Raw genomic sequence first — 13,835 nt, forward strand, 5'->3', positions numbered from 1 at the left:
TAAACTCATGATTAACAGGGGGGAAAAAAGCTACAAAGTATAAGCCAAACAGGGTTCAAATGTTGAACTACATACTGTAGAATAAGCCTCAGCTGATGGCATGCACAGTTATACGAAATATTTGGAGATCTATAAGAGCTAATAAAAATAATGTTATACTGGACTCTATTAGGTCCATTATGCTATGGATCAGTTCAGAGATTGAAAACAGCCACTGCCTTGAACAAATACATACTAAAATAAAACAAAATCTTTATTTTGTCATCATAATAATCCTTTTACATTGCTTTGCTTATCCAAAGAACATCGCAATTCACTAAAATGCATTAAAAAGTAAAAGGGTTAAACATACAGATATCAGACGGAAACCAACAAAGCATTCAAATAAACATTCTTCAGATGATGAAAGGCCAAAGATAACGAATGGCATTTTTGGTATACAGGCAATTAAGGCAGGTGTAGATCAGTGTGTTTGTACATATTTATATCCAAGGCACCTAAGAGATACATTCTTTAAAAAGTCAAACGAGTTGTGGTTTTAAAAACTGTCCATACTATCACCCCAAAAGCGACTACATAGTTTTACACTAGTGTAACTATTCTCAAAACTTATAACAGTAAAAAGTGCCGGCCATCAACATAAAAATGTGATATGGTCCAACTCCAGGTTGTCAAAGTTACTTATTTATCACCTTGCTACCGACCACTTGATGTCAATCATAAACCATCTAAAAGATTATTACTGGTTAACAAGACGTCTTAAAGTTTCATACTAAAATATATCCAAGCAAGGGACATGATAAATATCCCAGTTTAAAATAGGAAGTCCTGTATCCTTAAGTGTGGTTCACCATCACAGCTCAACAAAAAGCTTTGTGAAAAACTAAATGCTTACAGTGGATTAAATAATATCAATCTTTTATCTGGATTTAAATCTAGATCAATGATTGCTAACAGACTTCCCATATATTTCACCCTGTCCTTAAGAGAGGATGCAATAACAGTCAATACATCTCTTCTCCAGAATTAGACTTGTGCATGTATCTTGTGGTAGACCCAGTAACAGTAATAGAGTTCAGGCTAGTCTTTAAACCAGGCTGCCGGGCCAGGAGACCACGGTCAATGTGACTTTGTTCTTCTGCAGTTTCAGCATTGGGATCAATGAGGAGTTATTCATGCCAACTGTAGTGAGTCCATTCACAGCCACAATCTCATCACCACACCTGCAAGAGAGCACGAGAGAGTCTCAGTAAACAAAGCATTTCATTTTATAGACTCGTTGCACAATTAAGAATGTCTTTCATAGAAACTTCTCAAGGAACAAAAATTAAATTATATCAAAAGCAATGCTAGCCCAAGAAAATGTTCATTTATGTGGTAACACTTTACAATAAGGTTTCATAAGTTAACAATATTTAACAAAAACTGTTAATTTCAACATTTACTAATAATTTTTTACATTTACTAATACATTATAAAATCCAATGTTGTATTTGTTACCATTAATTAATGCACTGTGAACTAACACAAACAAGCAATGAACAGCTGTATTTTTATTACCTAACATTAACAAAAATGAACAAATACAGTAAAAAAATGACCAGCTCATGTTTAGTTCATGTTAAATCATGTTTAATACATTAATGTTAACAAATAAAACCTTATTGTAAAGTGTTACTGAAAAAGCCACTCATGCTCACCCACGATACGTAATATGTGAAATATTATAATAAAAAACATTTTGATTATATTTCCAAATATAATTTATTCCTGTGATGCCAAAGAGAAAATTAATGATCTTTCAAAAATCATTCTAATATGCTGATTTGATGCCTAAAGAAACATCATCATCATCATTAATTTTGAAATAAGTTGTGCTACTTCATATTTTTGTATATACAGAACATATTTTAGCACTTTGAGATTTTGTTTAATATAAAGTGCATTATAAATAAAATTTATTATTATTATTATTATTATATTTTTTCTGATACATTATTTTCAGAATTGTTTGGTGAATAGAAAGTAAAAAAACAACAACAACTAAAAACATCCTTGCTAAATATAGGTATTAATTTGTTTAAAAAAATAAAACTGTACAGAGACCTTAAACGTTTGAACTGTAATGTGTATCAAATGTTGTTAAAAAAGAGGGCGAGAGACTCACTTGAGCCGTCCATCAAAGTGAGCTGGAGTTCCAGGCACTATGGTCTTAATGAAGAAGGGCTGCTGGCCATGACTCTCCTCATATCCTCCCACGATACTGAAACCCCAGCTCTCACTGTTGGTCTTCATCAGCATAATATCACGACACCAGTGGATGTAGCTTGAGATTAAAAAGAAATGCACAAATTGTGAATTTTGCCCATGTTTAACCCCATGAGCATAACTAGGCTAAAAGTTAGAAAAAGAGGACATCAAATTGAATATCACTTAATCATCGACATCAGAACATACGTAGAGGGCAAAGAAATATTAAGGCCCACCCTAGGAATGCACCGATACCCCTTTTTCCAGAATGAATCCATATAAATTATTAGTCTTAATTATTTTAGCAAATATACGTTTCCTTCAGTTATTTTAATGCTTGATTATGCCTGTTAAAATGTATTGTAAAAGCTTTATTTAGTTTTCTAAACTGTTGACATTTCATTAGAATCGCTCCATCATATTTCATCTACAGCGACACAGTAATCATATTAGTCTTTCCTGTAATGTAGGGAACTACATGTTATTTATAAATCATGTAATAGTTATGTTTTTACTTAGGCTACATATAGGGTTTAGTTTTAATCTACAGTGTTCTTGCAACAGAAGTGCGCGCACTTTCTCCCCTTACTGTCAAATAACAATAATAACATAATAATAATGTGCATCATTTTACTTTCTTTGCTATTGACATATCCTACCGAACTAGGCACTTTTCAGCGATGTCTGTGAAAAAGAGAAGTGTGCTCGACATGCTTGTGCATCTATGCTGCTGCTGTGTGCTCAGTCCACTTAGTGTGCTTTACTTCGCAGCTCGTGTACAGGCTTAAGTATTGAATTTATGCTCAATGTTCTGTTAATTAAATTCATTCACTTCATAGACACCTTTAAAATCTCTGATCTCTCCATATCTCTTTTGTCAGTGTTTCTTTGTCTGGACAAAAACGCCGTACCGTACACATGCTGCTTGGTATCAAGTTTTTGGAATCGGAGGACTTTATTGCGTATATAAGAGCATCCAACCCACATCCCTAGCCCAATACCTGGGAAGGCCTAGCCAGCGGGTCCAGAGAGGAACCCAGGTAACGTCATCCTCTTTGTGCACCTCCAGCGTTTCCATGTCTTCTCTAGTGCTGGATTCTCCATCTTGTTCCTCCTCATCCGTGAAGGTTTGGATGACTCGCAGTGTAACTGTGTTCTGAGCTGTCTGGGCCTTTAGGACGGTCACCGCCTCATTGTAGGTTAGTTGGGTCAGGTCAATGCCATTTATACTCAGCAGTACATCACCTGAGCAACCGTAGCCATGACAACGCACAGTTAACACAAGCATTTTGTAAGTTGCTTAGAGAAATAAGCATTTTACAAGGAGTCATGAGGAAAATGACCTGTTTTGACGGTGCCGTCTCTGTGCAGGCAGCCCACCGGCTGCACACTAGTGATGTAGACGGGCAAACGGCTGCGGCAGTCTCTCCCACCCGCAATGGTGATGCCCAGAGAGAGTCGAGGTTCCTTCTTTAGACTCACCGTCTTCTCTTGACTGGAGAACCCTCCTGGAGGCTCCTGAACCCACATAATGCACATTAAAACAATTGCACAATACAATACAAAAAAAAGGCAAAGCCATGTGTTAGTGTGACTTTGTACAATTGTAATCAATTAATAAATACAGTAAAACATTAATGTTGTAATTTTTTTTTTTTCAATTTTAGAAGTAACTTTCAAAATTCATATTTTAGTGTATTGTAAAATGTATTTTATTCCAGTGAAGGCAAAGCTTAATTTTCAGCATCATTATTCCAGTCATATGATCCTTCAGAAAGCATTAATATGCTGATTTGGTGCTCAATACTTAATTACGAATGTATTAATTACTATTAATATTGAAAACAGTTGTGTGGTTTAATATTTCTGAGGAAACGGTGATATATTTATTCATATTCTTGTACTCTGATATGAAGGAGATTTTTTTGTTTAAAATTTAAATGTTTCACTGTCACGTTTGCTCAATTTAATGTTTTTTTTTTGTTGAGGAATAAAAGAAAAAAAACTTTCTTAAAAAAAAAAAAAAAACACTTATTGACCCCACACATTCATATACACATTAAGGGGACTATGATTGGTCTTTCATTATGAGCATGGTCTGAAAGACAGAATTTATGTTTTAATCCTTCAAATATTTGACCAAGTATTTTGTGTAGACTGTACCTCGACTGCACAAAGACCAGTGTTAGCTTAATCATAGCTGTGTACGTAAGCGTACTTCATTAATAGTAACTGAGTGTTCCATATAGTTCAGTACTTGGGGGTTGAGTGAAAAGTGAAACTTTAAGACATGTGCATGACTCCTGCGGTGAAAACATTTGTAAAAACAAACATCCCAGATCCTGCTGCGAAGCAGAGAAATGTGTTAATGTGACGCGTTGCCATCGTAACTCATAGATTGTGGCAAAACGCTCTCCTTCAGCCATCTTCTCCCAGTCTCACTGGAGACCCCCAGACCTCCATAGGGGGAGGGGCAGCCTCTTCCTACCCAGCAGGGAGCCTCTTCCTCCCAGCGTGAACTCAAGCTTCAACTCCACAGGTGAAAGCTAACTGTCACCAGCTTTGATCCCCAGCTACAAACAAACACAGTGGCTGCAGCAGCTCAGAGAGCAGCACCCTAAGCCTTTTGATCAGGGACGAGTCCTAGAGAGAGAGGGGGGCATCTGCTTTCATCTCCCACTACCCAGCCTGTGTTTGCTGCCACTGCCTTCAGCTGGTGAGGAAGTGTCACAAAAGCAGGGTGTGACTAGTCTCTGGGTGAAAAGTCTCCTTGCGCGCACACACATACGCAGACTTCGGCTACAGTAGCACAACGAATGAAACATGCAACCCATTTTGCAAATGAGCACATACAACTGTATCTACAATACGATTATTTTTTGATGCTTTTTATAAGTCTGGGTCTTGTATTGTATAATAACCTCAAAGTATAAAATACAACCTTATAATATGCAAAACATTGCAATACATGTCATAATTTAATAAAATGCAAAGCATGAAGATATTATAATTCATGATAGTCACTGTAAAATGAATGAGAGATTCAGCATGTCAGAGAGACTTCAATTGAACGCTTCACTTTTAGCCAGAGTTGCATCTCAAAAATAATTTAAGTGTAAAATTATATTTATTACATTGTATTTATATATATAAATAAATGAATATTATATTTATTTTAGTGCTGTCAATTGAATAGAAAATATTAATCAAACATTTTCTGTAATTAATTGCAATTAAAGAGTTTTTAATATTTTTATATTGTAATAATTTCATAGTTACTCTCCAAATTAATGTGGAAACAACTTAAAGACATTATATTTTAAATATTTGTTATAATACCTTTTTTGAATGAAGGCCAGTATCAATGCTACTGATACCGCTACTGATGTCTCTAGGAAACATTAAATGATAGACATTCAACATTACAGTATAATTGAAAGCCATCAATTTATTAGGCGTTAAAAAACTTTTAATTTAAGTGAACTTTATAATGGCATACATTATAAATTAATTATAGATTTCTCTGTTATCTGATCTGATGTGCTGTGACACGCATCTCATTTTCTCACAACTCTTTAACTTCATTTAAAACATTATTTAACTCATTTAAAATACTCTGACGCCTGTCTGTGCGCATGGAACTGACTTGTGTCTTTCTGTGCATGGTGTGTCTCAGGACATTCATAGACAGTGCGTTCTCTTTCGCGCTTGAATGGTTTTAAAGCATTTGCATGAATAAAATGTAACGTTAACCAAAGGATGACAGAAAAAAAACAGATGCTGCGTTAATTGTGTTAAATATTTTACGCTAATTTTGACAACAAAATAGTTTTTATGCTAATTTTGACAGCACTGATTCCTTTTTATGATATATATTTGAAGAGTTCAGATGCAAAAGCCTCTAAAAAAACATTTAAAAGTTTGGTTTCGTAAGATTTTTTTTGTTTTGTTTGGAAAAAAACCCCCAAAATTCAGCAAGGATTGTTTTGAAATTTCTATTCAAAGAATCCTGAATTTTTCTTGGTTTCCACAAAAACAAGCAGAATAAGAAAACATGTTTCTATAGTACACAAATCAGCATATTAGAATGATTTCTGAAGGATCATGTGACACTTAAGACTCGAGTAATGGCTGCCAAAAATTCTGCTTTGCCTTCAAAGGAATAAATTACATTTGAAGATATATTCAAATCTGTTATTTTGAATTGTAATATTTCACAGTAGTATTGTTCTTATTTACTGTATTTCTGATCCAATTAATGGTGAACATGAGAAACTTCTTTCAAAAAAAAAATTAAAAATCTTACCCCAAATCTTAATTTTTATAAAAAAATATAGTATAAAAATAACAGTGGAGGCAGGACAGAAAATAATAGGAAGTGAAAATGGAATGGGATTGGGAGCAAAACTTAACTTGAATCACCCAAGTAAGCTTAACACTAGGCCACAGTTTAGTCTACTGCCTTTTACCTTCATGTATTCAGAGCGTCGTTTGAAATATTGTGTTTCGGGGACTTTCCTGGCCCCTCGGCTCTGTCCCTCACCACCCTCCTCGGAGAGATCAGGAAGTCTCATCACTACGAAGTTCACACGCATTTCACTTGCCTGCCACAAACATAACAATCTCTTACATTTACTACAAAACTTAAAATCCTCTGAAATAATTTGCAAGTAACCTCATTATTAGTAGTATTAGATTAAGACATCCACTTTTTCTCTCTAAAGTTTGTCACTTTCTGTACCTGTATGATCTGAGCTGCACTCTCTGGGGTGCCATGTCTCAGGTCCTGTCCGTTGATGCCTAGCACTTTGTCATTGTTCCTCAATTTGCCATCTTTTGCAGCCAGTCCTCCAGGCAGCAGGTCTAGGATGAAGACTCCTGGCTCCTCAGACTTACGGATAAGTTTGATTCCTAATGGTTCAGAGCGCTCACGCTTTACCAGGGTGACCTGGATGACGATGCCATGGTTCTGGTTTGGATTGGGTGACTGCGATGGGGGAGAAGCTGAGGGTTGAGCGAGATGTTCAGGCCGAGGCTTGAAGCCCTTCTCCTGCATGACAGTTAGCCTGAGGCGGGAACATGACTGCCGAAGCACAGCAATGGCACGACAATGGGGAATGGATGCCAAACTGACATCATTAACCTGCAAAGATCAAATTGTTAGTTTGAGGTCGCAGTGAAATAGAAGCAGAGGCAGATCATTTCTTAATCAAAAATCACATACATTTGGTGACATTATGAAACATGTTAAGATTACATTTTAAAAACATATACACTGATATATTTTGTTGGGTCCCCCTTCTTCTGCCAAAACAGCCCTGCTGACCCATCAATGTTTGGACTCCACTAGACCCCTGATGGTGTGCTGTTGTATCTGGCACCAATTTGTTAGCAGTTGATCCTTTAAGTCTTGTAAGTGGGGCCTCCATGGATCTGACTTGTTTGTTCAGCACATCCCACAGATGCTTGATTGGCTTGAGCTCTGTGGAATTTGGAGGCCAAGCCAACACCTCAAACCAAACCTAAACCAATTATGCTTTGTGGCAGTGCACATTATCCTGCTGAAAGAGGCCACAGCCACCAGGAAAGGGTGTACTGTTTCCATGAAAGGGTGTACATGGTCTGTAACAATGCTTAGGTAGGTGCTAAATGTCAAAGTAACATCCACATGGATGGCAGGACCCAAAGTTTCCCAGCAGAACATTACCCAAAGCATCACACTGCCTCTGCCAGCCTGCCTTCTTGTCATAGTGCATTCTGGTGCCATGTGTTCCCCAGATGAACCTAGCCATCCATGTGATGTTAAAAAACAAAAAAACAACGGATTTGTCAGACAAGGCCACCTTCTTCTGTTGCTCCGTGGTTCAGTTCTGATGCTCACGTGCCCACTGGTGGAGCTGTGGCTCGGCTGTGAACTGGGGACAACATGAGCACCCTAAATGGTCTGTGGCTATGCAGCCCATACACAACAAACTGTGATGCACTGTGTATTCTGACACCTTTCTATCAGAACCAGCATTAACTTCTTTAATTAGAGCTAAAGTAGCTCATCTTTTTGATTGGACTACACGGGCCAGCCTTCGCTTCCAGCGTGCATCAATGAGCCTGGGCCATCCATGACCCTGTCGCTGCCTCACCGGTTCACCACTGTTCATTTTTTGGCCCACTTTTGATAGATACTGACCACTGCAGACTGGGAAGACCACACAAGAGGTGCAGTTTTGGAGACACTCTGACCCAGTTGTCTTGCTATCACAATTTTGCCCTTGTCAAACTCGCTCAAATTCTTACGCTTGCCCATTTTTCCTGCTTTTAACACAACAATTTTGTGGACAAAATGTTCACTTACCAGCTTATATATCCCACCCACTAACAGGTGCTGTGATGAAGAGATAATCAGTGTTATTCACTTCGCCTATCAGTGGTCATAATGTTAGGATATACTGTAGTTTGGGTGTGTTTTATGTAAATGACTTGCCTCTGGCACGCAGTCGCTCATTTAGAAGGCTCCGAATTCATGAACATTAGAACATTGTTAAGAACAAATTCATGTGTGTACATAAATTCAGAAGTTTTCTTGAGAAGTTCAAATGTGCGTATAAAAACAAATAGTGTACGTTTTCACAAACAAATGATTCATCAGTGACTTTCGTTCTAAAAATTGTCTACTTTTTTTTTTTTAGGAAAAACAAACCACTCGTACGCAAAAAATAAATAAAATAAACATTATAAACATGCCTTATAAATATGTTACGATGAAATTTTAAACAGCTATAAATCCTAAAAAGGCCTCATTAAAAGAGTAAGAAAATGTGCTGTAGCTCAAGCTGTGAGAAAGTATTGCATAAAGACGCAGATACGCGCTTGTACAGCTGGCTAATCAGAGGTGTGTAATGTCTGTATAAAAGGTGTTTATTGTGTTTGAACTTGTTTTGAGGATGGCACTCTTAGCATTTTAAATAATTTTTAAAATAACACTTGATTGTATTCGTCTGAAAGAAGAATGTCATATACAACTAAGATGACTTTGGGGTGAGTAAATCAGGGGCTAATTTTAGTTAAAAGTTTAAATGTGCGTATAAATGTGAATAGTGTACGCAGTTATTAATGAATGAGACCCAATGTTTTTTTGTACACTCAATCTTTCTTTACTGCCTTGACAAGTCATGTTGACTTTGAAGGTTAATGTGTAACCTTTAGTCATTGACTTCTTTTAAATTCTAGGTCCACTTACAATGTTATCAAGATTTTTACATCAAAGAACGTCCTATTTTCTAACCCTCATTATTTTGAAAACTTCCAATGTTTAAAAATATCTTGTTATAAAGTCGAAACTATTTGTCACAACTAGGGCTGGGACAACGCGTCGACGTCATCGATGACGTCGACGCAAAAAATACGTCTACGCAAAATATGCGCGTCGATTCGTCAGACTCAAAATAAAGATGGCGGCGCCGGAGAGTAGTAGCAACCATAGATATACATAATAAAGTATATTATGTAATTAAGTATATTATCTATTATGTATATCTATGGTAGCAACACGAGTGGCTCCTCAGACTTTCAGAAGTGCAAGGCTTGCGGGTTGGCCACAGTCTATGGGGTTGGCGCGCTGTGCGCACGGAGCATCACAGGCATGCGCGCACGCGTTTTGTTGTCACGGCTACATAAACAAATTTCTGCACACAGGAAGACAGATGTTTTGGTAATATTTGATGTATTTTAATCACAAAAACAAACGTTTGCATCAAGTGAAAGCATCGGACACATTGGCTACGTTACCTACATAATAAGCTGTTTTAAATTTAAAATGTTCAATGTCTAATCGCGCTGATGTGACCGAGGGTGTCCATCCTCTAAGTGAGCAGTTTCATCCCAGGACTATTCCGGTTTTAAACGGAGTATTGGCGCCCGTAATGCACTCTACATGTAACTTTTTTCACTGTCATGCCGCGGATGCGCGTGGCGTTTCTGTTGCGGGTCAGCCACGGGGCTGTGTGGCGTTTTCTCTGCCTTTGCACACTAGAAGCGTGTCTGACGCGGCGCTGCTGCTGCTATTGATGCGGAGGGAAGCCCTATTCCTAATGTTAAACATAAATAGCCTACTGATACAGCAAAGACAACGTCGGGAGTAGCCCATATCTATGGTATTGACGGCAAAATAGGCTACAGAATATTTCGTTCTGTATTGACAGTTGCAATATTTCAAAATCGATAATTGTCGTTTTTTATTATTACAATTAGGCCTATATCTGCATTTATGTAAACCTACAGACTTTCAAACATGAAAATGTAATTTAATAATATGTATTCGTGTCAAAATGATATATAAACATCTTTTCCTATTCTATTTTGCCTGGAGACGCTCCCAACACGCGTAAAAATAGGCGCTCTTCTATTTCTAGCATGCACGCGTTTTCCGCGCGTCACAGTCAGTGTGCAGAACCTGTTAACATGGGAGCCGAAACAAAAACGGACACGCCACGCAGCCGAGACGCTCACGCTTGCAGTGTGTCCCTGGATTTGATTAACCAACTTGTTGATATTTAATCGATGGGCATAGCCTGTAGGCTGAGTTGCATACATAGAAAAATCGTATAATATGTTTCTTTGTTGTAGGTTAATACTTATTTATTTGTGTGTGTGTGTGTGTGTGTGTGTGTGTGTGTGTGTGTGTGTAGCCTACTTTATGTTTTCAAGGTTTTATTGAATGCATTGCTCTTGTATAGTCTTACTATGGAATTTTAAGAGCAATAAACATATATTGCAATGTTAAGGAATTCGTTTTTTCATTCAGATAATTAAATCAACATGCATAAATTGCTATTAGGCAATTAATGGGGAGATAATCGGTAATCGAATCGAATCGTAACCGAATCGGACAGGAAAAATGAATCGTTAGATTAATCGATGCATCGAAAAAATAATCGCTAGATTAATCGTTTAAAAAATAATCGTTTATCCCAGCCCTAGTCACAACCAAGGTTTATAAAGCATAAGTACTTGGAGTTACAAGAGTTATAGTTGACAGGATAACTTATGGTGTTGTGTAAACAGAACTATGATTGACTCTGTACCTGTAATGTGACAAAATCCAAAAATCTTTTGGCTGCTTGGTTTCAATAGAAAAAAAACATTTGGGCTAACAAGGAAGTTTTGAAACTTACAGGATATTTTTATAGTACAATGACCTTAAGTCAAAATATTTCTCATATAATGACCCATTTAAGATCCAACCAGTATGTTTTGTTCTCTTTAAAGAACACCATATTAATCCTAAATTAATGCTTTTATAAATGCTTCTGTACCAAAAAAGTCTTCCTGCCTAAGGCTTGGAACAGCCCTTTGTGATAATCAATGTCATGTTGAGCCAGAAGGGGAAAGGAGAGATTCCATTTCAAGAAATAAGATATGCAAGCCATCCACAGATCTCTTTACAGGGCATGGCTCCCTAAAAAAAAGTAAAAGGAGCTCCGCTTGGGATACAGATCATCCTAGGGCTGTCAGTTGGCCTTATTTAGATTTTCATATATATGATCTCAGAGAAATCAAGATGAGCTGGAGGCATTCATAACCAAGGTTGAATTTGAATGTGAAGCCAGTCATGCTGGTTTGCTTTCCTACACTGCATTCCAGGACTACCAGGGGAAGAAATCCTAGGAGAACGAAGGATTGTGGGAACAAGAATGCAAATTTGCTGAACTGAACTGAATTGTAATTGAGGAGCAATATTGTGTAACTTAGCTTTTTAAACGTGCCTTCATTAATTTGGTGCTAAATTAAAAAGTCTCACAAAAACAACAGCATCACATTTTGTGAAAATTCATCTGAATCATGAAATAAAGATTCTATTCAATAGTAAAAAAAAAAAAGTATGCAGGTCATTCAATGTATTTTGCCATGCCAAAATGGTGTAAAATGGGGTTTCACTAAATGTTGGAGAGAATCTTTGTGCTCATATTAACCATACATATTTTGATACACTTCCTATTACAGAATTTGTATACTTAGCTGCAAAACATTACAATTTAACATAGTCAAAAAAAAGATCCAATTTTCCCGACATTTAGGAAAGCAGGGTCCTGTGACCTATATCGAGCAATAGTAGTTTCAGAACCCCATCCACAGAACCAGAAGTGAGGGGTGGGGCTTAAACAGTCATAATTGTGTCTATTCATATATGTAATTTTGTCAAATATATGCTGTTTTCACTCAGACTGGGTAAACCCAGCCTGATCTGCCTGTGATTTGATTTTGCCCCGCAACTCAGTCTGGAAACCTGTGGATTCATTTTTTACTGCTTCTGTTATACACTTTTGCGGGAACCAATCAGAGACTGGCTTATCCACTTGGCGTGCTATTGGCGGGTTTAACACGATGACAGATAGAGAAACGATGGGTCGTTGCTCATTGATCACTCCTTTTGGGGTCTTAATGGTTGAAGGACTATCCAATTGAGTATGGCGTTATTTGAATAATGCCAGTTGATCACGCCTCTTGTCTTGTGCAGTAGAAAATACAGAGCAGACTCCCCAGACCAGTGTTAAATTTTAAAGTTGTCATGAACTGACTTTTTAAAATATTTGTATACTGTTGTCTGAGGTCAACTAATGATGTTCGTGCATTTTTTACATTCAAAAACATCATAACCAATAAGTAAAAGGCTATTTTCTACACTGGCTTTGAGGCTCTCTCCAAAATGTTGGGTTTTGATTGGCGTGCCGCACTGGAGACTTGGAACGCCCACGGCTAGGATTGGATAACATTTGCATATTTAATGAGCTTAAGATCCCCTCTCAGTCCACATGAGGGAGAAGCGGCAAACGGAATGATTTTCTTGATCACAGGGCTCGTAAACGTCTTTATCAAACAAACACAATGATTTATTTCTCATCCACCCGCGATTGATTGGACTATCAGTCAATATATGCGTGAACCGCGTGCACACACATACACGTGCGTGTGTGCAAATATCCCACAGTGAACTGAAGTGAACATGTCTTCCCCACGTGAGCTGGAACTTCATTAAAAATAACGTTCAACCACACATTCCTAATATTAGGATCCAAAGGAAGCTTATCCAGCGACTGTGTTCTTCCACAAGCAGGAATAGCGCAATATCTTGCCATTTTTTTCAGCATGTTTATTGTTGTTGGCTATCTAGCATGAGCAGATCACCTCCATGAGTCGGTGGGCGAGGCTACTGAATTAGACGTGCTGTAGAGGCGTGTTTCGTAGCGCTAAGACATAAGAATGAAGCACAGGACCGTTTTCTGGGCCTGGTGTCTATAAAAGCTTTTCTTTGTCTAACAAGGACGTTTTCAGCTCTTTTTTTTTAAACTTGAGGCTTTTCTTATATTACCATGACCTTTTATATATCAAAAGCTCAAGGGAAAGTTGATTTCTCAATTCATCACCCCTTTAAATTGAGTTGGTCTGCTGATAGCCAGACAAGTTTTCACATGAATTTTGATCGAATCGATGTCTGCAATATTTAATAAAAATACTTTTAAATAAAGTCACTTTTCTGTTCATATAATATACATGATTTACAATGATCAACATTTTAAAACATAGCCTACTGA

At 37.4% G+C, this 13,835-nt stretch overlaps 1 protein-coding gene across 3 annotated transcripts in view; it reads right to left on the reverse strand.

Annotated features, from left to right (window-relative positions):
• Nucleotides 1-232: 232 nt before the first annotated feature.
• lnx2b (ligand of numb-protein X 2b) overlaps nucleotides 233-13,835 on the reverse strand; it is a 29,650-nt gene continuing 16,047 nt past the window's right edge. For all 3 annotated transcript variants that reach the window (XM_067457595.1, XM_067457594.1, XM_067457592.1), the window contains exons 5-10: nucleotides 6,992-7,393; nucleotides 6,720-6,854; nucleotides 3,594-3,768; nucleotides 3,252-3,495; nucleotides 2,168-2,326; nucleotides 233-1,223 (exon numbers count right to left, since the gene is read on the reverse strand). In XM_067457595.1, coding sequence (XP_067313696.1) covers nucleotides 1,088-1,223; nucleotides 2,168-2,326; nucleotides 3,252-3,495; nucleotides 3,594-3,768; nucleotides 6,720-6,854; nucleotides 6,992-7,393 — 1,251 coding nt within the window. In that variant the 3' untranslated portion in view covers nucleotides 233-1,087. The remainder of the gene's footprint in view (nucleotides 1,224-2,167; nucleotides 2,327-3,251; nucleotides 3,496-3,593; nucleotides 3,769-6,719; nucleotides 6,855-6,991; nucleotides 7,394-13,835) is intronic.

This window comes from Pseudorasbora parva, chromosome 11 (assembly GCF_024679245.1).
Source record: "Pseudorasbora parva isolate DD20220531a chromosome 11, ASM2467924v1, whole genome shotgun sequence".
In the NCBI taxonomy this organism is placed as follows: Eukaryota; Metazoa; Chordata; class Actinopteri; order Cypriniformes; family Gobionidae; genus Pseudorasbora; species Pseudorasbora parva.